The sequence below is a fragment of the Lepus europaeus genome, chromosome 13 (genome assembly GCF_033115175.1).
Source record: "Lepus europaeus isolate LE1 chromosome 13, mLepTim1.pri, whole genome shotgun sequence".
In the NCBI taxonomy this organism is placed as follows: domain Eukaryota; kingdom Metazoa; phylum Chordata; class Mammalia; order Lagomorpha; family Leporidae; genus Lepus; species Lepus europaeus.
Window position 1 is genome coordinate 69604260 of NC_084839.1, and position 25016 is coordinate 69629275.

General features: G+C 43.5%; 1 protein-coding gene across 1 annotated transcript in view; it reads right to left on the reverse strand.

Moving 5' to 3' along the window:
- Positions 1-6042: 6042 nt before the first annotated feature.
- The window catches only part of MOB1A (MOB kinase activator 1A), a 34095-nt gene continuing 15121 nt past the window's right edge, over positions 6043-25016 (reverse strand). The window contains exons 3-6 of the mRNA XM_062209680.1: positions 20409-20502; positions 18994-19127; positions 11278-11441; positions 6043-9556 (exon numbers count right to left, since the gene is read on the reverse strand). Of these exons, the coding sequence (XP_062065664.1) occupies positions 9479-9556; positions 11278-11441; positions 18994-19127; positions 20409-20502 (470 nt within the window). The 3' untranslated portion in view covers positions 6043-9478. The remainder of the gene's footprint in view (positions 9557-11277; positions 11442-18993; positions 19128-20408; positions 20503-25016) is intronic.

The following is a 25016-nucleotide window of genomic DNA, read 5'->3' on the forward strand; positions in this document are numbered from 1 at the left end:
GTGGCTGACAATTCGAGTGTGTCCACCGACATGTGCAAACTGCTCTGGCATTTTTGAATCTGCGTGATTTTAAGGCGTTCTTCAACCTTCTGTAAGATTGCAACTGCCTCTGGGGTCAACGTATGAGGTGAGGCGAGCTGTGAATCGCCTTCCAAGATGTCATCATTGGTTAGTTTACAATAAGGCCGTTACCACATAATTTTTGGAAGTCATTTAAGGTCTTAGGTCCTGCGGTGGATATGACAAAATCTAAAGGGGCCACAGTAGTTGGTGTTAACCTTAGCCCTAGGTACTGGACCACCGTGCCCTTTTGAATCTTTTCTGGTGCAATTTGTAACCCCGCCGTCTGCAAGCATGAGGTTAGCATGGTAAACGCTCTTTCTAGGGTGTCCTCTCACAGCTGCCAACAACAGGTCTGCAAATGAAGTTGCTCTAAGACATCCTTCTCCCATAAAGTTACAGGGATAGCACACACACAAGGTTGTACTTTGCCTGTGGTGCCTTCTTGATCTTTCCAATCTAGCACTTGCTCGCTTCGGGATGGGGCAACAGCAATGCCTAATCCTACCAAGGTGTTATCTCCTTCCTGGAGGGGCCATGAAGGAGGCCAGTCTTGTTTGGAGATAATACTAACATCTGCACCTGTATCTAACAGCCCCTTGATTGCCTTTCTTTTGATAAGAGTCCATAGTGGGCGCTGGCCAAGAGTCATAGTGAGCTGCAAAATGCTTTCCTTGATTACCTCTAGTATCCTTTACAAGGCCTATTATTAGCAGCTGAGCAATGGGCTGTAATGACAACAGCTGCACTATCCCCTTAGATTGGAACATTACTTTGAGCAAGGCAACTGGATAAGCCCCGTTAATGAATTTGTAGCCCTTCCTATAGTAAAACCTAAACCGTTGATATCGTCCATGGGCTCCTGAGGTTCCACATTTATTGCCTGGATTCCCATTTGAGGTGTTCATACTAAATAGTTGGTGGCTCGCAGCTCTGTGCAGTAGACGCTTGCCGGTCCTTTTGAGACGGTCCTACTCCTCACATGGTTTGTTCTCTCATCGAGTTTTCGGGCCCCTGGGTGTGGGGGCTCGCCACTTTTTTGGAGTGTACTATTCTGGCCTTTTAATCTGGTGAGTGATAGAAGCGAATTGCCTGCCTTATCTTGCTTGGAATAGCACTCATTTGCCCAATGGTTGCCTTTACCACCTCGAGGACACAGTCCCGATTGGCGTCCCAATTGTTCTGTACATTCCCTTTTCATGTGATCTTTTCCACACTTAAAACATTTTTATCCTAGCCCGTTCCTTGGAATGGCCTTCCATGCCCTCCGGGCTAGTTCTCTCACTTGCATCAAAACCTCGTTAGGGCAAATAGCCTGAGCCTGTTTGTCATTAAAAGCTCCTAATCCTTGTTCCAGGCTGGCTGACCGTTCCTAGCGTTAGCACGGGCCTGAGCTCTCGAGAGCTCTCTGTAAGCCTAGGACTAGATGAGGAAGTCTCCCCCACCAAGCACTGCCTTAGCTAGGTTCCTCCAGTCCTCTGGGACTAGTCCATTGGTCCATGCCCGGTTGCCCTGCGCGTCCACTATCACAGGGAAAGCCTGGTTTATACGGTGATATTCTTCCCACTTAGGGGGAGTGCCTCGTCCTCCTGCCCGTTTTTCTCGAGGAGGTTCTGGGGAAAGCCCCCGCCTTTTGCCTCTGGTAATAGGGGGCTGCAGAAGGAAGGGGTCTCTCACCCTATCTACCTCTGTCCCAACCCATGTTGGTCCTCTGTCTCCATCCTCTTTGTCTCCGTCTAGGCTCCCAGATTGAGCTTCTGTTTCCTCTAGTAAATCAGCCCCTTCATCTAAGAGGGCTGCTATTTCCTTTGAGTCATTACCGAGAGCTTGGTCGATCAGTTGCCATAACCTAAGGACTACAGGCGATTTCTCTGCTACCCTCAGTTGTCCTAACTCACCGCTTTACAGCGGCCACTTTCACAGGCATCCCCGCTACTTTAAAAGACAACTTGGTTGTCGAGGAATTCCTTTTCTCTGCGGTACCAACCCTAGACTTTACCGCCTAGATTCCCATGTTTTCCACACGTTCTGTTTTTCCCCCCGGTACCAACCCTAGACTTCACCGCCTAGATTCCCATGTTTTCCACACGTTCTAGTTTTTTCCCCCCGGTACCGACCCTAGACTTTACCGCCTAGATTCCCGTGTTTTCCACACGTTCTAGTTTTTTCCCCCCGGTACCGACCCTAGACTTTACTGCCTAGATTCCTGTGTTTTCCACACGTTCTACTTTTTTTTCCCCCAGTACCAGCCCTAGACTTTACCGCCTAGATTCCCGTGTTTTCCACACGTTCTAGTTTTTTTTCCCGCTTCCAGTGACCGGTCCGACTATCCGAGTCACAGCACCATGTCGGACCCTCGCCAGCGAGGGTCCAACGCAGTCACGGCACGGTCACTGTTCATCGGTTCTCAAGGAACTTTTACTTGTGGGGGCAGAAGGAAAGCGAGGAGAGGAGAAAAGAAGAGGGGCCGCAGCGGCGGCCGCCAGCAGCAGCGGCGGCGCCGGCCCGCCCAAATCCCAATGTCCCTTTATGCTGATATCGTCCAATCAGATGAAAGGGCGCGTATAGCCTCAGGTCATCTGTTTCACCTGGTTCTTCCTAGTTTATGCAGAGTCCATTCTGTTTCATCCGTTTCACCTGGTTGTTTTTGTAGGCCTTGTGGTCGACTGATTGCTGCAAACTATGTAGATGAGGAGGTTCTCACAGGTGGCCAGCCTGCGGTTCCCCACACAACCGAAAGCCACTCATCAATAACACTGACCTACCTGAACTTCCCTGCACAACCTCCAAAACTGCACACACATCTATAGAAAAAAGTGTATTATATTTATTTGAGAGGCAGAGCGAGCGTAAAACAGCTTCCATCTGCTGGTTCACTCCCCCAATACTGCAGTGGGGTAGAAGCAGGGAACTGGGAAGGCAATCCAGGTCTCTCATGTGGGTGGCAGGAACCCAAACGCTTGGGTCATCCCATTTGCAGGAAGCTGGAACTAAGAACCAGAGCCAGGAACTCAGGTACTCCGTGATGGGATATGGACGTCCCAACCAGCATCTTCATCACTAATTTAAATGCGCACCTCAGTTACCTATTTTTTAAGCCAGTTCAAGTTGTGTCTTCTCCAGGGAGCTACCTCTGACCACCCCACAGCAAGCTTATGGCCCCAAACTTGTGCTTAACTTTCACTGCACTCATGGGCCTCTGTGGTGCAGTGGGTGAAGCCACCACCTGCAACGCCAGCATCCCATGTCGGATGCTGACGTCGCTTCTGATCCAACTCCCTGCTAATGCACCTGAGAAAGCAGTGCAAGGTGGCCCAAGTGCTTGAGCCCCTGCCATCCATGTAGGAGACCTGGATGGAGACCCAGGCTCCTGGCTTTGGCCTGGCCCAGCCCCGGCTGTTGTGGCCATTTGGCGAGTGAATAACAGATGGAAGATCTTTTTCTTCCTCTGTCCCTCCCTGACTTTTAAGTAAATCTTTTTTTAAAAAAAAAAGTGCATGCACTGAAATTACTGAGCACAACACGACAGAGGTTTAGCAACGTCAGTTTCACAAGTCTACATTCGAACCATTTTAGAAAAAGATTTGCGTGTTCTCACCAGTCTTGGGCTTCCAGATCAATTCCACATAATAGCTGAGGTGTAATATTTTTTACGACAGAAGCAAACAATAGGCAAGTTTTGCTTTATGATTAAAAGTGAAACGTCTTTGGCCTCAGAAATGGTCAATTCTTTCTGCATTTTATTATTTGCTGCAAACCTGAGATTCTCCTATTGTCGTTCCTGTGGATCACTCCATCTTCATATGTGTAACAGATCTGACACAGCTGCAGACGACTCTGAAGGCAGGCTCTCTCTGGGTGTCTCTCTCTTTTTACCACATTGGAACGACTTTTAATTGCACAGTCATTTTCATTTTAGAGCCTGCTAGCACTCGACCATACAGAATTCTTGCAAATGCAACTGATTAGTGTGCCATGTGTTAGCTGTCTGAACTTGTCTGAGCTTTTGTGACATGGTCTAAAAAACACTGAAAAATGCCCAGTGAACTGTGGCCACTTCACCAGGCTGCTGCAAGGATGAGACAAGATAAGCTGAAGAACTCCCCTAAAAAGGTAGGTTCCCCAAGGACGTCATATTCAACGTGTTGGCTGGCCACAAAGTAAGGAGCTTGGCCAGAGTCTAACTCAATAACCTATTTCCTTGAGTTGGCAACGCTGCTACAAAAAGAAAAGAATAATCAGCTGAGCTAAACCCGTGCACCTCATTACCAGCACTCCTGTGAAAACCCCACATCTTCTCAGTGCAAGAACAGAAGCCCACCCGGCAGCACGTGCCGTCTAGCTTCTGGGTTTTTTAAAAAACAAGCTTGCTCCACACCCCCAAGGGAAGCGGAGTCTTTGTTCCTCTTTCTTGTAGCCAGGACAGAAGTGTATGACCTAGGATCTGCCAATAAAAGGCACCCATGCAACTTACCAAGAAGACACACCAGAGGTGGTGCTGGATAAAACCCTTCTCTCCACAGGGCAGAAGCTGCTAGGGAGGCATCGTGGCAGACACTGACATCTAGTGGGCAACAATAACAGTGCAGGCTGCAGTGTCTGTCTCCCTAGATTTGGTCAAGGTTCTGGCTGTGAAGGTTTTGAAGCCTGACCCTGGCCCTCTCAGAGACTGACTGGACTACTGTTTTTGTAAGTTAGAAATAGCTTTCAGGAGCAGATGTTTGGTGGTGCGGTTAAGCCGCCAGCTACAAGGTACACCTCCATTCAGTATCAGAGGGCCTGGGGTCTGGTCCAGCCTGCTTGCACTTCCAGCTGGCACACTCCCTGGAGGCAGATGATGATGGCTCCTGTACTTGGGTCCCTGGCACCCATGTGGGAGACCCAATAGGAGTTCTAGGCTTCTGCTTTCAGCCTGGCCCAGCCTGTTGTTGAGCATTTGAGTAAATCAGCAGGTGAAAGATGTCTCAGATAAATAGTTAACTTAAAAACAGCTGTCAAAGACAGCCATTAGATACCTCTAGAAACCTACCACTTTTGCCATCTCTTTTAAGCCTGAAATTGCAAACAAGCTGAATGATAGCTGACCCATGTCTGACACAAAATGAGTGTCAATCCGGGACTGTTTATCTACATGCATCATTTTAAAACTCTGAACAATTGTCTAAACAATTCTAGCATTATTTTAAATAGACCTAAAATGCATCTGTAATGTGGACCTTTTCTAAAAAGACTTAATATTTCTCCTACTGTAATGACAAAATGCCATTTGAGGAGAGGGCTGTTTTAAGGTTATGTGCTTGAGTAATCAGTTTCAAGGGCAAAAAATTTGTGACTCTTCCCTTTACAACCAGCAATGTTCAAAAAAGGCCAAGAGCTTGGTTGGCGGCATTTTTGTCAAGATGGGTTTCCACCACTACGATCAGAATAACAGTCTGTTCCTTGGGAGATGGGGCCCTAGTATTCTATTTAGTTTATTTAGGAACTTCCCTTTCTACAAGGGTTTTCTTTAAGAAAATGTTAGCTACTAAATGATACACAAAGATAATTTTCCACATTTAAAATGGACTGGAGAACCACAGAACCTACCAAACCTCAAGTTCCATATTTAAATAGAAGATTGATTGTAGAGGGGCAGGTGCTGTGGTACAGCAGGCTCAGCTGCTGCCTGGGATGCCTGGGACAGCTGCATCCTCCATCAGAGGACAAGTTTGAGTTCCAGCTACTCTACTTCTGATCCAGCTCCCTGCTAGTAATGTGCCTGGGCAAGCAGAAGACAGCCCAAGTGCTCAAGTCCTTGCTGCCCACACAGGAGACCAGGGTGGCGTTCCTGGCTCCTGACTCTGGTCTGGCCTAGCCCCAGCTGTTGCAAACATTTAGGGAGTGAACCAGTGGATGGGAGATTCTGTCAAGTCTGACTTTCAATTAAATAAATAAACCTTTAAAAAACAAGGGTGTTGAGACACATACATATTTTTTGCTTCAATATATTTTATTTTGATGAAGTTACAAAAGTAGATACAAAATACTTTTTCAAAAAGTACAGTTAACTGACTTAGAAAAATAGATAAAGCCCCCTAAAAGTTTAAAAATACAACATAACTTTTTATGTAAGGAACATTTAAAAATATTTTAAATGGTAACCAAGACTAACTTATGCAAACTATTTTCAATGCACACCAAATACAGAATGCTGTTCCATAAGTCTATAGCACACTGGTAATCCATTTGGATTTACAGAACACTTGTTTGGAATAGAATCTGATAATGGAGAGAATGTCCAAATGAATTTCAATGCAGTTGCTTCAATAAAATTACAGTTACCACATCTAATATCACCCCCCCAAAGTCTTTTACAGCAATATATCAAACTCAAATGCAAAAACATGAAGATGAGAGGATTACTCTTCTGCTTTGCCAGAATTCTAGGACAGAAACCAAACGCACTTCCTGCAATGGTATCAGGAGAAGTAACAGGCCTGCTGGCAGTGCTCAGTGTTTGCGGTCTGGGCCAGCACTTCTCGCTGACAGGTGGCCGCGCCCCACAGCAAGGCATGGCAGCCCTGGCACCAAGACTGAGGCTGCTGAGGAACAGTGTCTAGGCCTGGCTTGTTTACATTTACGAGGTGATGATGATGCTCCTGAGAGGCTCTACTTCTGGCCTAACTTCACTGCTCGGAGAGAAGCCAACAGTATAATGGAAACCTCAACAATGTTTGCAAAAGTTACTATCACCACCAGGATTGTTCCTCTGGCTTCCACACTAGTAAAAGAACCACCTTTGCTAACAAAGTCATAGCGAACACCGATTTGTATTTCTCAAGTATGCAGCTACAAAGAAAATACTTTTGTTAGTTGGCAGCCCTATAAATCACTTTATTCACAATCTGAAGAAAGGATGCATATGCCCATCACTATGAAAACTGGAGTACAAGAAAGTTTGAATAAACAAAAATTATTGCCCGAGTTGTTTAAGAGGCCCGAAGACTACAGCACCAGAAGATTAGCCACATAATGTAGCTAGTCCTCTCCACCCCATGACTGTAGTAATCACCTCCGAGAAGCAGAGTTCATATACCAACAGCTGACTTCTGACAGGAGTGGGGTAAGGGAGTGCGTGTGGCACAGGCAGATTGAGGGCACGGGGATGAACATCACAAATGAGAGGAGTCCAAGACAGACTGATTTCTTTAGACTCCTATCAAACCTTGACCCTGTGGCCAGGTCCGGAAGGTCCCACCCACTTCCCTGCCTCCAGTCCTCCTCTTGCCCTGGACTCCCTGGCCTTGGAAGTAAACAAATAATGTAAACAGCCACAGTCAGGTGCCCTGCTGGTTATGCCAGTGGCTTGGGAACTTGAGAACGTCTTTATTAAGAGGGAAAAAGGACATTCTGAGTCTCAAATTACCAAAAAGTTTTGATTTATGTCTCATTAATAAGCTGCCTTTATTACTGCCCTAGAACATGCCTGACCGACTTTGGTTTGTTTGGGGCTTTAGTCATGAAGAAAGGGAGGATACCTACCACTGGAAACGAATGGAGAAAAGTGAGGCTGCTGTTGTTTGAGGATGTGAAAATGAAAGCACAACTCTGGTTGAGAGACACCGCTTAACACAGTCCTTGCGACACAAACAGCTGCAGTCACAGGTTTACAGTCAAGGGCAGTTGCATCGAGGCGGCATCCCCAGACCAGATGCCTGCTTCCATCTGCCAGCGGTCAAAGGAGCATGCAGTGTGGCCGACCTCTGCACCTTCCAGCAAGCCCGAGTGCCTCAGGCAGGGTTTTCTCTTTTTATCCTAAGTGACCATCCCATTCTTCAGTTCCTCAAACATTGTATGGTTTCAGCATAATTAGAGCAAATGAAAAATTCTGTATATATTTAAGAATTTATTGAAATTGAATTATTAAAAGGGATGTTTCTAAGTAATTCTTTATGCTCTCGAGAGACTGTAAAAATAAACAATCAAACCTACCCCTTATCAACACATAAAAGAGGTGCTATTTTGGTAAGAATTACAGCTCTGAGACACAGCATGTGACCACTGAAAGCTCTGCCGGTCTGGCAGCTTCCAGCACTCTTGCTACTCCTCAGTACATTTTAAATAGTCAGCTGGAGTTGACTAAATCCTAGGGACCAACTGAAAAATAGATGTTTTCTTCACTCAAGGGGAAGATTCTTTTACCCTAATAGAAACAGAATTTCGAGTTTTGAGACAGACACAATTCAAACTAGATAAAACCCCTGTGGTGGGCTCAATTCAACCTTTGAATAACAATAGGACAAAGTAAATTTTTTTAAAAAATTATTTCTCCCATTTTGTTTCCTTTAGATACACACACACACACACACCCTTGAACACAAACAAGTAGTACACCAAACTAGCTATTATAAAATGTGTACACCTTCAAAGTTTTTTACTGTGGTTTTGCTTAAGTCTTATCCTTATCAGGATAAACTTTGTGTACTTCTGTACTATTCTAAACTAAGTCTCAAGTCACAATAAAAACATAGAATTAAAGAAAAAAAAATAATTAAGCACTGAGTACTTCTTCCACTCTCTTATCCAGAATTACATGGCCTCTGAAAAATAATGTGAATGAAAATAATGGCTTTGAGACCTAAGTCTGCCATAATTTCTTGGAAGTTCTCTTTTTCTCAGCCAAAAGCTACATATTAAACTAACTTTAGTGAAGCATTTCAAAATAAAACCTCAAGACTATCCTTAGAAGTTGTAAAAAAATTATTTAATAAACACACTCCTAATAATTTAGATAGATATGAATAAAATTCCAAATAAAGATTAAAAAATAGTCACTTTAAAATAATTTGGTTAATCCCATTCCATATTTGCCATGTGATTTAAACTGCAATCACAGATTTTGAAAAAATACATATATTCTTATCTATAAAAACACTAGCATACAGATTGAAACTAAAGGATTATTGAAAGTGATGCAAATGTTCTATATCTTAAAAAAAACTTAAAAATATCTTTTCTATTCAAAAACTAAAAGCAGAATAAAATCAATCTGATTGTGCTATTTGGAAATTTGTTCTGGAAACTTACTAATAAATTACTGTGGAATACACTATGCTACCACCTGAAATAGACTCAATCATTTTCCTGAATAAAATAATAAGTAAACTAAATGCGCTACAGATTAGTCACATGTATGTCTCTGACAGTAACAGGAATGGTCATCACACAGTAACTCAGGTTTGGCTGTGTCCTGTGGGTATCACTTTGAAGCTATCAGGCAAACCTACCTTTGGGACAATTTTATCTGTAGACACACAGACAATGGGTGTCTTTTTATTCTGTTCTCTTAAAGTTTGTATCACTAGTCTATAACAGATAGCACTCAGACAGCTCTAGCAGTAGAGGAAGCAGGAAGGTAAATGTGGTCTAAAAGAACCATTTATCTGTCTTTTGATCCAAGCTTCTCAATTAATTCCTGAAGAGGTGCCAACTCACGTCTATCAATCAGGTTAAACTCCTAAAAAGAGAAGAAAAAAATTTTAAATATGTCTACAATTAAACTCTTCAAATATATTTTAGAGAAGGTATTCCCAGCTGTAGTTTTCTGGAAGGATCAAATGATCTCTGTGAACATGTTAAAATAGGACTGTCTCCACTTCCTTTTAGAGAACATAGGCATGATGCTGTGAGAGATACTTGGTCTTCAGTTCTGTTTCCGGGATCCCTGTAGAAATGCAGGATGTGGCATGGTCAGTGAAGAGACCACAGCAGGCTTGATTACAGGGCTGCAATTTTCAGTCCCACCCCGACTCCCTGAGGAGAGGAGTGTGGTGAAATGTGCAGCAGAGCTCCAGTGGCCAAGGACGTAATCAATCACAGACAAGTAATGAAGCCCCAACAAAAACCCAAAAGGATGTAGCCCACGAGAGCGTCTGGAGATCTACCACGTGCTGGTTCTTGCAGAATGTCATGTTTGGTGAAGGCACTGAAGCTCCTTACCTTTTATCCCACACATGGCCCTGAGCATCTCTTCTGTCTGGCTGTTCATCTGTATCCTCTGCAATATCCTTTATACTAACCTGGCAAACACTGTTCCTCTGCGTTCCATGAGCCACTCTAGCAAATTAACCAATAAAAGGCAGGGGTCATGGGAACTTTACAGAGGACAGCTAGGTGGCGTCCACTGTAGAACTGACTGCTTGCTTGGTATGTGGGCAAACCCCTCACATTTGACTGCAGCAAAGCAAAGTGATTTGCTTATATATCCTTACAACAGGGGACTTACTAAGTCAGCAACAGTATGTTTTAGATATGATTCTGTGTTTTCAAACATTAAAATCAAAATTGAATGCATATTTGGGGCCGGCACTGTGGCATAGTGGGTAAAGCCATCACCTGCAGTGCCAGCATACCATATGAGGGCCAGTTCCAAGTCCCAGCTGCTCTACTTCCGATCAGCTCCCTGCTATGGCCTGGGAAAGCAATAGAAGATGGCCCAGGTCCTTGGCCCCCTGCACATGCACGGGAGACCCAGAGGAAGCTCCTGGCTTCGGATCAGCCTGGCTCTGGCCGTTGCAGCCATCTGGGGAGTAAACCAGCAAATGGAAGACCTTTCTCTCTCTCTCTGCTTCTACCTCTCTGTAACTCTGCCTTTCAAATATAATAAATAAATCTTAAATCACCTCAAACTACAAACTGCACCTGCGACTGTGGCCATCTCTGGGGCAGTGGAGATTTTACTCATGCATACATGTACCCATCACGCAGTAACTCATAAGGAGGACCAGTAAGAGTGTAGCACATTCTACTTTGTGTAGTACACAGAACTTTAATACACAATATCTACTACCAATAGCTACCAAATTTTTCTACCATAAAATGATATCTAGAAAGACATTTATATTTTCCATACAAAATTATGTATCTCTAAAGTCAGGCTTTAGGAGTCCTGATTCTTTGATATCCTCCTCAAACAATATGAATATTTTCAAAAGTTCCAAGTCTAACTAAGGGCGCATAAGGCAATAGGCCATATCCCTAAATGATACATCCTAACCAGAGACCCATGGAAGCCACAGGCAGAGGGATCTAAACCAGGGTGATGCCTTTTTACATTTCAATACATCAGTGTAGTTGAAGAGACTCCTGCCTGAACTTAGCTCCAGGTCTATAAATAAGAGTTTCCAATCCAAGAAAGTCCAAGTCACAGGACACAGAAATTAATCTGGTTCAACTCACCTGAACAAAGAAAATAAAGTGCTTAAAGGAGGTGTTGAGGTGGGCCTCCTCTTGCAGCTGCATTACAGAATCAAAGTGCTGGTGGTAAATATGGGCGTAGACCCTGAACAGGCGCTTTAGAATGGTCTTTGCCACAGACATGAAGTTTTTGGGAAACGGGACACCTGTAATCAAATATTCACAGGTATTACTTAGTCTTTTCTCTGACTGAACAGAATGCTTGGATACTGCCATTGGCAATTATAACACATAAATGCACACATGTACAAATACACAAGCCTATTCCTCTGTGTTTTTTAAAAGACAAGGGAAAATAAATCCAAACCGAACTATACCCGTACATACTTTTTTCATTGCCTTAAGACAGGCACAGGCATTAAACTACACAGGACATTGCTAAGTCAAAGTTCAAATAAGCACATTTTTAGTTGTTTCAGTGTTCAGTGTATCCCTAAGAATAAATGCAACAAGAATTTGAGTATTTTAATTATAAATAGAAAATTTTTTGTCATTTGTAACTTAAAAGAAATCACACACTTAATTAGGAAAAGACAAAAGAAAAGGCAAGCACAGCACACTCAGGCATTATAATCTATCAATACAAAAAGTATTTTATCTTCCAAATCACCCTGGAAAGCCAGTTTTCTTTCTGAAAGTAGGAGTCCTAACTTTTTTAAAAAGCTATTTTCATATTCTTCTAGCCTAAAAAGGGAGTATTAAGGGGCCGGTGCTGTGGCTCAGGGGGTTAAAGCCACAGCCTATAGCACCAGCATCCCATATGGGCACCAGTTCGAGTCCCAGCTGCTCCACGTCTTATCCAGCTCCCTGCTAATGCACCTGGGAAAGCAGCAGGTCCTTCCTCCCAGAGGAAGTTCCTGGTTCATGGCTTTGGCCTGGCCCAGCCCTGGTGGTTGTGTCCACGTGGGGAGTAAACAAGCAGATGGAAGAGCTCCCTCTGTCTCTCTCTTTCCCTATATAACTCTGCCTCTCAAATAAATAAAATAAAAAAATTTTTTTAAAAGGGCAGGGATATGATTCTTGGAAAAGCAAGGGGGTAAATGTCTATATCTTTAAAAGAAAATAAACACCTGTTTAGAAAAGAACTGTGGAGGGGCTGACGCTGTGGCGTAGCGGGTAAAACCGCCATCTGCAGTACCAGCATCCCATATGGGCAACAGTTCAAGTCCTGGCTGCTCCACTTCTGATAGAGCTCCCTGCTAACATGCCTGGGAAAGCGGTGGAAGATGGTCCAAGTCCTTGGGCCCCTGTACCCACGCAGGAGACCTGGAAGAAGCTCCTGGCTCCTAGCTTTGGATCAGCCCAGCTCTAGTTGTTGCAACCATCTGGGGAGTAACCAGTGGATGGAAGATCTCTCTTTCTGCCTCTGTTTCTCTGTAATTCTGCCTTTCAAATACATAAGTAAATGTTACAAACCAAAAACAAACAAAAGAAGAACAAAACTGTGGAAGGAAGGGTTCATGACCTCTCTTCAAGGTGTGGAGAATAGAACTGTGGTTGACAGTATCAGTCTCTTAGAAAACAAGGACAGAAAAGGACAATATAACTGGCAAACACATAAAGAGTATCTGTTTTGAAAATAACCTAGATAGGCTGGCCTTAGTCTGTTCCGCAACACTACTCTTGAAACACTTTCTTTTCTGCAATCTTTTAGAAAACAAAGGCTTAAAACACACTTTCCTAGTAACTTGAAATTCAGTGTATTTTGCTATTTAGAGGTTATCTCTCAAGTCCCCCAATCTTGGCTCACTTGTTTTTTTAAACATTATATAGAGTTTATCGGTATGTTCTCCTGGGCAAAATCTGGTATTACCATATTTTAAAATGTAGATTTTGGAATCAAACCCCTTTTCCCTGAGAATGTACAAACGGGTGCCTTGTTAATAGAAGAAACAATAATTCGCGTTAAAAAAAAAAAACAAAACAAAAAACAAAAAAAAAACCAGTTCTAATAAGATTAAGTAACTGGGAAAAGATTTCACTAATGACCTTGTGAGGGGAGAGACAAAGATTCCAGAACATCAGAATAAGTTACTGAAGGATGGGAAGCTGAGAAAGAGGATAAAGTCAAAAGAATTCTTTATCTTCCATAAGAGGGAGACTTCAATGAGTAAAGAAATAATTTGCTTTAATCAATGTATCTTCCAAGCTGGATTGATCAGATATATTTAAGCATAATCAATACATAATAAAGGATCTGAGAAAGGAAATAAAAAGTTTAATAACAATGAAAAAACTGACCAACATCAAACAGATCAAATATAATTCCCAGATATAAATTTTTCTTTCCAAAGAGCCTCTAATCAGGATCTTTCAAAAAGGAATCCAATAACACAATGATCACAAGACATCCTGAATTGAAAAAGACAAAGGCATGCATCAACACTGATGCCAAAATCTCAAAGTATTAGCAAATAAAAAAAGTACTATTTGAGCAGAACACTTTTTTTTTTTTTTTTTGGACAGGCAGTGGATAGTGAGAGAGACAGAGAGAAAGGTCTTCCTTTTTGCTGTTGGTTCACCCTCCAATGGCCGCTGCAGCCAGCGCATCTTGCCAATCCGAAGCCAGGTGCTTCTCCTGGTCTCCCATGCGGGTGCAGGGCCCAAGCACCTGGGCCATCCTCCACTGCCTTCCCGGGCCATAGCAGAGAGCTGGCCTGGAAGAGGGGCAACCAGGATAGAATCCGACGCCCCAACCAGGACTAGAACCCAGTGTGCCGGCGCCGCAAGGTGGAGGATTAGCCTGTTAAGCCACGGCACCGGCCGAGCAGAACACTTTTAAATGAAGAAAATCTTGAGGTCATCAGGACCAGCACTGTGGCGCAGCAGGTTAATGCCTTGGCCTAGGGCGCCGGCATCCCATATGGGTGCCGGTTCTAGTCCCGGCTGCTCCACTTCCGATCCAGCTGTGGCCTCTGTGGATCTCTGCTGTGGCCTAGGAAAGCAGTAGAGGATGGCCCAGCTTTTTGGGCCCCTGCACCCGTGTGGGAGACTCAGAAGAAGCTCCTGGCTTCGGATCAGCTTAGCTCCGGCTGTCGCGGCCAACTGGGGAGTGAACCAGCAGATGCAAGACCTTCCTTTCTCTCTCTCTCTCTCCCCCTCCCTCCCTCCCTCCCTCCCTCTCCTCTCTCTGTGTAACTCTGACTTTAAAATAAAAATAAATAAATCTTTAAAAAAAAAAAATAAAAAGAAAAGAAAGGAAAATCTTGAGGTCAGCAACAGATATTGGAATAGTATCTGATAAAACTCTACGACCATTCCTGATGTTTAAAAAACTTTGCTGGCCGGCGCCGTGGCTCAATAGGCTAATTCTCTGCCTAGCGGCGCCGGCACACCAGGTTCTAGTCCCAGTCAGGGCCCCAGATTCTATCCCGGTTGCCACTCTTCCAGGCCAGCTCTCTGCTATGGCCCAGGAGTGCAGTGGGGGATGGCCCAAGTGCTTGGGCCCTGCACCCCATGGGAGACCAGGAGAAGCACCTGGTTCCTGCCTTTGGATCAGCGCGGTGCACCAGCCGCAACGCGCCAGCCACGGCGGCCATTGGAGGGGGAACCAACCGCAAAGGAAGACCTTTCTCTCTGTCTCTCTCTCTCATTGTCCTCTCTGCCTGTCAAAAAAAAAAAAAAAAAAAAAAAAAAAACAACAACAACAAACAAACAACCTTTGCTTAATAGAAATGGATGGATATTTCATTAATACGTTTTTTAAAAAATCCATAAGCCTCTAACCACAATCAGATTCCTGCTTAATGCTGAAATATGAACTAGGGTACATGCATAAAACAAGAGACAAAAAAGAACATTACTCAGCAATATCTGAAAGCACAAGTTAGTGCGATTAGGTAAGTTTAAAACAAGAAGAAAATGTATCAGAAAAAGAAGAAGCAGGGCTGGCGTGACGGGTTAAGCCGCAACCAACAATGCAAGCATCCCATTTGAGAACCAGCTCATGTCCCGGCTGCTCCATTTTTTTAGGGGCTGGCGCTGTGGCACAGCGGGTTAACACCCTGGCCAGAAGCACCAGCATCCTATATGCATGCCGGTTCGAAACCCGGCTGCTCCACTTCCAATCCAGCTCTCTGCTATGGCCTGGGAAAGCAGTAGAAGATGGCCCAAGTCCTAGGGCCCCTGCACCCATATGGGAGACCCGGAAGAAGCTCCTGGCTCCTGGTTTCAGATCAGCGCAGCTCCAGCCATTGTGGCCAACTGGGGAGTGAACCATCGGATGTAAGACCTCTCTCTCTCTCTGCCTCTTCTCCTCTCCTCTCTCTGACTTTCAAATAAATTAATAAAATCTTTAAAAAAATTTAAAAAATTTTTTAAATGTTTTTTTTTTCTATTTGTTTGAAAGGTATAGCAAGAAGAGAAAGACAGAGAGATATCACTTTCATCTGCTGGTTCACTTAAATGTCTACAACAGCCAGGGCTGGACCAGGCTGAAGGCAGGAGCTCAGAACTCCTTCTGGGTCTCCCATGTGGATGGCAGGCCCCAAGCATTTGATTCAGCTCCCTGCTAATGACCTGGGAAATGCAGCAGAGGATGGCCCAAGTGTTCCAGCCCCTGCCACCCATGAGAGACCAGAATGAAGTTCTTGGCTCCTGCCTTCAGACTGGCCCAGAATTGACCCTAGTACCCATCTGGGCAGTGAACCAGTGAAGGGAAGATCTCTCTCTCTCTCCCCCTCTCTCTGCAACTCTGTAGCTTTCAAATAAATAAATAAATAAATCTTTAAAAAAAATGTAACAGTCATATCACAATGAGGCCATACACTTAAAATACTCAATAAACTGATGCAAAACTAGGACTAAACTTAAGAAACTTGAAGGACTAATATAAAGCAAACTATAGGATTTTACAAGAGGAAATTAGAATAAATAAAAGACATGAATAAATGAAGAACAATATATTTTGTTCTTGCGTAGAAAGACTCAGCAGGAAGAACAAGAATCCTTACGTAATCAACAAAAACTGAATGGAAGCATAATTAACATCTGATTTTTTTCTTTTTAATCTTGAGAATATACTGCTTAGGTGCTGTAGGAGAACAAATATACCAGAATAGATGTGAATACTCTGAAAATGAAGAGATACTAGCCCTACAAGATAATGAAAGATACAGAGCCACAGTTTAAAGAAAAAAAAAGTGCAAAATTTCTACATGAACAGATAGAGATTAAAAAAATCCCAATACATACAACAATTTGTTGAGCCAAACAAGCCTGCATTCAGATTTGGAGAGAATTAAGGTAGCATACAGAAAAACACAGGCCAGGGGCCGGCACTGTGGCGCAGTGGGTTAACGCCCTGACCTGAAGCGCTGGCATCCCACATAGGCACCAGTTCTAGTCCTGGCTGTTCCTCTTCTGATCCAGCTCTCTGCTGTGGCCTGGAAAAGCAGTAGAAGATGGCCCCCAAGTCCTTGGGCCCCTGCACCCGCATGAGAGACCCAGAAGAAGCTCCTGGCTCCTGGCTTCGGGTCAGCACGGCTCTGGCCGTTCTGCCAATTGGGGAGTGACCCAGCGGATGGAAGACCTCTCTCTCTCTCTGCCTCTCCTTTCTCTGTGTAACTCTGACTTTGAAATAAATGAATAAATCTTTAAAAAAAAAAAAAAAAACAAAGAAAGAAAGAAAGAAAAAAAAAAAACACAGACCAAAAAATTAAATGATGTAAAAACAAAACTACAGAAGAATTAAATGATGAAAACATATATTCTATGCCGGCACTGTGGCTCAACAGGCTAATCCTCCGCCTTGCGGCGCCAGCACACAGGGTTCCAGTCCCATTCGCGGCGCCGGATTCTATCCCGGTTGCCCCTCTTCCAGGCCAGCTCTCTACTATGGCCCGGGAAGGCAGTGGAGGATGGCCCAAGTCCTTGGGCCCTGCACCCGCATGGGAGACCAAGAGAAGCACCTGGCTCCTGCCTTCGAATCAGCGCGGTGCGCCAGCTGCAGCGCACCAGCCATTGGAGGGTGAACCAACGGCAAAAGGAAGACCTTTCTCTCTGTCTCTCTCTCTCACTGTCCACTCTGCCTGTGAAAGACAGACAGAAAGAAAGACAGACAGAAAGAAAGACAGACAGACAGAAAGAAAGAAAACATATATTCTTATTTTATTTTTTTAATATTTATTTACTTATTTGAAAGGCAGAGCTAGAGAGAGGAGAGGGGAGGGGAGGGGAGAGACAGTGACAGAGACAGAGACAGAGACAGAGAGAGGTCTTCATCTGTTGGTTCATCCCCAAAATGGCCTCAAAGGCCAGAGCTGGGCCAGTCCAAAGCCAGGCATCAGGAGCTTCCTCTGGGTCTACCATGTGGGTACAAAGGCCAAAGCACGTGGGCCATCTTCCACTTCTTTCCCAGGCACATTAGCTGGATCAAAAGTGGAGCAGCTGGAACCCGGACTGGCGCCCATATGGGATGCTGGTGCTGCAGGCAGTGGGTTTACCTGCTATGCCACAGCACCAGCCCCCAAAACATACATTTTTAAAAAACACTTGAAGCAAAAAGCCACTTTTCTAACCATCATATTGAAACCACAAGGCATGAAAGGAGATGATTAATGGGACAAAATAAGAAAGACGGATATAGTAAAAAATACCATGAACAAAAAAATAAAGCTAAAGGCAACCTGGGGAAAAATACGTAGATGTATGACAAACAGCTAATATCCCCACCATAGACATGAACAAAGGAAATAAACAGAAAACATACATGATTAACAAATCAAAAAATGCTCAATCTCAATATTTTCAAAGTGTACATTAAAACAGAAATATATTTAACTAAATTAGAAAAAAGAAAATGAGTAATAACCAGCATGGGTAAAGAAATTCAAGCAGAGACCACATGGCGGCACAGTGATTAAGTCGCTGTTTGCAATGCTGGCATCCCATATTGGAGTTCTGGTGGTCCCATATATTCCGCTTCAGATCCAGCTTCTTGTTAATGTGTCCGGGAAGACAGCAAAAATGGCCTAAGTGCTTGGGCCCCTGCCATCCAAGTGGGAAACCAGGATGGAGCTCCTGGCTCCTTGCTTTGGCCTGGCCTAGACTTGGCTGTTGTGGCCCTTTGGGAGTGAACCAGTAGAAGATCTGTCTCTCTCATTCTTACCTTGCCTCTCAAATAAATAAATATTTAAAAAAAACAAAGATGGCCGGCACTGAGGCATAGTAGGTTAAGCCTCAGCCTGCAGCACTGACATCCCATATAGGTTCTGGTTCAAGTCCCGCCCGCTCCTTTTCCTATCTAGTTCTCTGACAGTGGCCTAGGAAAGCAGCAGAAGATAATCCAAGTGCTTGGACCCTCCCCCACCTCCACCTGCATGGGAGAACTGGAAGAAGCTCCTAGCTCTTGGCTTTGGATTGGCTAAGCTCTGGCCTTTGCAGCCATCTGGGGAGTGAACCAGCAGATCAAAGACATATCTCCCTGTCTCTCCCTCTCTCCGTCTGTAACTCTGCCTCTTAAATAAATAAAATCTTTAAAAAAAGAAAGAAAGAAAGAAAGAAAGAAAGAAAGAAAGAAAGAAAGAAAGAAAGAAAGAAAAAAAGAAATTCAGGCAGACTCAAACATGACTAGAAGGAGTATATACTGGTATATATTTTTGGACAAGAACTTGGCAGTCTATATCACAGTTTTTTTAAAGTAACAGAATGTCAAAAGTATCATCATTCAAAAAGAAAAATAGTTCTACATTAACTCACCAATCTTAGAAGGAAAGAGAGTTTCATCATCAAGCTGATCCTGAACCCAAGTCATCAAATAGTCAATGTACTTTGGTGCAGAACATTTGATTGGCTTTTTAATATTAGTACCATCTGCCCAGTGATATTCATATCTGGAGAGAAAAATATTTTACCGATGGTCTTCAAAAACATTAACAAATCTACAACTTGTAATCAAAGCAGGTTCATGTTCTGTCAATGAACCTTGTATGTGTCTTCAAGAATTATCTAAAGTTCTGCTGAAGATTACTAAAAATTCCCTATAGAACATTTCTACAACGAGATGGTTACAATCAGCAGAGGAAAGGGGAATTATGTGGCAGCCGGCAGTGCCAGACTGGATGTTTTGTAACAAAGCCCTGGGAAAGATTAAAGATCTGTACTCCTATCTAAGGCAGAAAGTTGCTGAAGACAAGGTAAAAAGCTGACAGATCCACCTCACTCGCAGATCTCTGGCCATCAAGTTACTATCATCAGTGGTGCCAACATTATAAACCTGATGCTTAAAGAGGGTGGTTAGAGAAATACTCTTAGGCATTCATACCTTCCTTGCCCCTTCACCTTTGTTCAGCTGGGACAATTAACATGTACAAAGCATTTAATCCATAAATGAGTTTAATTTTCCTATTTACTTTTATTTATTTTAAAGTTTGAGGAACAAAAATTGAACACAAAATAAAAACATTCCTCCTGAAATACGGTAACAAAAAAAGGACTACGAACAAATTGTGGATCTTTTTTCTTTTATACCTTTAGCAGTGTCAAGAGGACAAACTTTTCTAAGAGGCAAACACCTCGGGAAATCACCTATCATCAAAAAATACTACTCATTTATTAGAAGACAAGACAGGAGGGAAACACATCAAACAGTAATTCCACCATACACTGACTTACAACTGTAGGTGATAAGTTTCATCTCTTTTTCAGTGCTTTCTTTGAAATAACACCTTTTTAGTCAGATAATTACTTCTAAATTGTGCTGCCTTATCAACACTGAATAAGCACACAGAATTAAATGAAGTGTTAAATGGTCAACAAACTCTTCCAAGAAATTGACTTATAAACTAGAAACAAGAACTATAAATGTCAATGAAATTCCAAAAACAGAATTTTTGCTACACAAGATAAACAGACCTCAAATTTCTATACTTTTACTCCTATAACCTAACAGTCAGACTTACTTTGATGCACTAAACATCAAAGCACCTAAGAACTCACATACCAAGGTATTTCATAATTACAGTTTATAGGTGAGTATTCAAAAACTATCAGACTGAATCATTGGCATAAACAAACAGATAATAAAAACAAAAAGACTTTGTTAATCAACTTACTATAAATTAGTGATAAAGCAAAAGTCATCCAAACACCTATGTAACAGGCAATATTTGTACCTTGGCCCAGCAGACATGACTGGACAGCTTGCTTCAGTGCAGAATTCTGTAATAGTTCCATATAACATGTTGATCTGGTTGAAAAAATCCACAGCTGCAGAGAGACCAGAATTGTGTTATATCTGTATAATATGCCAAAACACCAGACTCAGTTGAGGAAAAATTAGATAATACACTTCAATTATTGGCTGAAACCTTAGGAAATCCACTAATTCAATGACACTATAAATTCTCTTAAGTTGTTACACCTAACAAAAGTCAACTTTTTATATACTAAGCTTTTATCCAGCGTGTAACAATAGGAAAGTAAAATAATGGCAATAATTCTAACTTAATGGTAGCTATTACATCTCAGAATATACAATTTGATTATATCCAAGGGAATGAAAAATGCATAGCTCCTTGTCACTGTGGACCAAATAATAGCACCTATGTTAGGAAAGAAAAAAAAAATGTGTTGTGGAATATACTGTGAGGGAGGAAGATGTTATCAGGTGCATTAAGAGGCATTAAAAAATCGAATTCAGCATAAATATTTGACGCCCACAGCACATTGAGGACATAAAAAAAATTTTGGTATAAGGTGCCTTCCCTGGTGTCTCTAGCTAACAGAAGGGTCAAAATTGAGACAGAAACAATACAAGATATAGTAAGACAGGACTCAAAGACCAGCAGTAAGTATGAGAGAGTTCAGGGACAAGACATGAAAAGTGAGGCAGTGAGGGACTACTTCCTAGAGGAGCTTCAGCTAGGCTCGGAGGAAAATGGAAGAGGAGCAGGGTGAGTCATAACTGAGTGAAGTACAATTACTTTGTGCAAAGAGAACCACATAAGCCTCGAGAAGCTTTAAAAAATGCTTTGGTTCCTGCCTAAAGGAGTACCTAAAAAAAAAAAAAAAAAAAAAAAATCAATGATGGCTTTTCCAAGTTTCTTAAAAAACAAGTAGATAAAAAAAATCCCATTGTCAAAAGGAGTTTTATACAAAACTCCCTCAGATATAAAGCTTCCTCTTAATTAGTCATATTTCTAGGAAAGTTAACACTTGGGCCCTCAAACTCACTCGAAACATACAAAGTGCCCAGGTGGTAGGTAGTTTGGTCTCAAAATGCAGTCCAGGAATCCCCGTCTCAGGGTAGATCTATGAGGTCAAAACTATTTCAACTACTGTTTTTCTCTCATTCTCTTAAAAGGGCACAGTGGGGTTTTCCAGAGTCTCTATGATGTGTGATATAACAGCAGATCACATGCAGCCACCAACAGGAGAACCCAACTGTCCATTAAGCTGGTTTGCAAAAACATGAAACAGTGCCATATGTCTCACTAAAATTTATTTTGGAAAATAAGTCATTTGGGGGCTGGCACTGTGGCATAGCAGGGAAAGCTGCCGCCTGCAGTGCTGGGATCCAATATAAGCGCTGGTTTGAGTCCCGCCTGTTCCACCTCCGATCCAACTCTCTGCTATGGCCTGAGAAAGCAGTGGAAGATGGCCCAAGTGCTTGGGCCCCTGAACCTGTGTGGGAGACCTGGAAGAAGCTCCTGGCTCCTGGCTTTGAATCGGCGCAGCTTTGGCCACTGTGGCCAACTGGGGGGCTGAACCAATGGAAGACCTATCTCTCTCTCTCTGCCTCTCTTTCTCTCTGTGTGTAACTCTGACTTTCAAATAAATGAATCTTAAAATTAAAAAAAAGATCCTGGGTGCAAAGTTCACCTCATGCCTCCAGGGGCTAAAACTGAAGAACTCCATGAGAAAAAAAAAATCATTTTGTCACAGTCATGTAATGTGTTTATTACTGCTATTTTTAAATGAATTTTTAAAATAGGCATTTAGAATTTCCTTTAGAAACTGAAACATAGGGCCGGTGCCGTGCCTCAATAGGCTAATCCTCCGCCTTGCGGCGCCGGCACACCATGTTCTAGTCCTGGTCGGGGCGCCAGATTCTGTCCTGGTTGCCCCTCTTCCAGGCCAGCTCTCTGCTATGGCCCAGGAGTGCAGTGGAGGATGGCCCAAGTGCTTGGGCCCTGCACCCCACGGGAGACCAGGAGAAGCACCTGGCTCCTGCCTTTGGATCAGCGCGTGCGCCAGCCGCAGCGCGCCGGCCATGGCGGCCACTGGAGGGTGAACCAACGGCAAAGGAAGACCTTTCTCTCTGTCTCTCTCTCTCACTGTCCACTCTGTCCAAAAAAAAAAAAAACTAAAAAATAGGGCATATTAAAATTTATATAGGATATATCTAGTGATACTACATCATACTGCATCTCTAGACATACCCTATATTAATTCAAAGCTCTTTGGAGGTCTTAATTTTTTAAAAGATTTATTAATTTATTTTGAAAGGCAGAGTTAGAGAGAGAGAGACAAGATATCTTCCATCTGCTGGTTCACTTGCCAGATGGCTGCAATGGCCAGTGCTTGGCCAGGTCAAAGCCAGGAGCTTCATTTGGTTCTCCCACGCAGGTGGCATGGGCCAAATACTTGGGCCAACCTCCACTGCTTTTCCCAGGCCATTAGCAGGGAACTGGATCAGAAGTGGAGCAGCCAGGACATGAATTGGCACCCATATGGGATGTCAGCGTTTCAGGAAGTGACTTTACCCACTACTCTACAATGCTGGCCCTGAAGTTCTCAATTTTTAAGAGAATAATGGGATCCTCGGCCAGCGCCGTGGCTTAACAGGCTAATCCTCCGCCTTGCGGCGCTGGCACACCGGGTTCTAGTCCCGGTTGGGGCGCCGGATTCTATCCCGGTTGCCCCTCTTCCAGGCCAGCTCTCTGCTATGGCCCGGGAAGGCAGTGGAGGATGGCCCAAGTCCTTGGGCCCTGCACCCGCATGGGAGACCAGGAGAAGCACCTGGCTCCTGCCTTCAGATCAGCGAGATGTGCCAGCCGCAGTGGCCATTGGAGGGTGAACCAACGGCAAAAAGGAAGACCTTTCTCTCTATCTCTCTCTCTCTCACTATCCACTCTGCCTGTCCAAAAAAAAAAAAAAAAGAGAGAATAATGGGATCCTAAGACCAAAAAGTTTGAGAACTATTGATCTAGAGCAGTTAAATATTAAAGAAAAAAAAATCTAAGGTTAAAGAAGGACAACAAATGCCTTCAGATAACAAGATAATTTGATAATTTCAGTAAGGTTAATAAAAGGTTTTTTGATTTTGGAATAACTTGTATTTCACATAGATCAAATATCAAAACAATATATATAGAGTGACAACTCTAAATGGCAACCACTCTACCTTCCCCTGCCACACACACTGGTAACCACTTTATTAATCTTCTGCCTCCCAGTTTCTTTACTTTTTCTTACACAAAAGATAATATACTACAGTTTCATACTTTCCTTTTAGCAACATAAATATGGTTTTTTAATGAGTTAAACAAATTTGGCCGGCGCCATGGCTCACTTGGCTAATCCTCCAACTGCAGTGCCAGCACCCCAGATTCTAGTTCTGGCTGGGGCGCCTGATTCTGTCCTGGTTGCTCCTCTTACAGTTCAGCTCTCTGCTGTGGCCCTAGAAGGCAGTGGAGGATGGCCCAAGTGCTTGGGTCCCTGCACCTGCATGGGTGACCGGGAGGAAGCACCTGGCTCCTGGCTTCGGATCGGTGCAGCACCGGCTAGGGGAGTGAACCAACGGAAGGAAGTCCTTTCTCTCTGTCTCTGTCTATAACTCTCTCCCTGTCTCTTTTTTTAATTTATTCTTTTATTTTCTGCCAGGCAGAGTTAGACAGTGAGAGAGAGAGAGAGAGAGAGAGAGAGAGAGAAAGGCCTTCCTTTGTTGGTTCACTCCCCTAATGGCTGCCACAGCCGGTGCTGCGCTGATCTGAAGCCAGGAGCTGGGTGCTTCCTCCTGGTCTCCCATGCGGGTGCAGGGCCCAAGCACTTGGGCCATCCTCCACTGCACTCCCGGGCCACAGCAGAGAGCTAGAATGGAAGAGGAGCAACTGGGACTAGGACCTGGGGTGCTGGCGCCACAGGTGGAGGATTAGCCAAGTGAGCCATGGCACCGGCCCTCTCCCTGTCTCTCTCAACTCTGCCTGTCAAAAAAAAAAAAAAAAAAAAAAAAAAAAGAATAACAAATTTTTAGGGGCCAGTACTGTGGTGTAGCAAGTTGTGCCACTGCCAAATGGGTGCCACTTCATGTGGTTCACGGCCCAAGTGCTCAGGCCCCTGCCACCTATATGGGAGACCAAAAAGCTCCTGGCTTCATCCTGGCCCAGTCCTGGCTGTTGTGGCCATTTGAGGAGTGAACCAACAGATGGAAGAGCTCTCTCTTTTTATCCCTGACTTTCAAATAAATAAATCATAAAAAAAAAAAAAAATGTTTTTTAAATGTGACTACCAGAAAACTTATATTATATATATAGCTCACATTCAATTTCTATCAAACTGTATTGATTAAAGCAATGATTATAGCCAATTTAAAAAAAGACACAAAAGACAACTAAACAAGTGGATGTTAGCAGTCGAGATGCCTGCATTTCATATCCAAGAGTCTGGGTTTGAGTCCTAGTTCTGCTTCTGACCCAGCTTTCTGCCAATGCACACTATGGCAGCAGATGATGGCTCAAATACTTGGGTCCCTGCCACCCACTTGGGCGATCCGAAGTGAG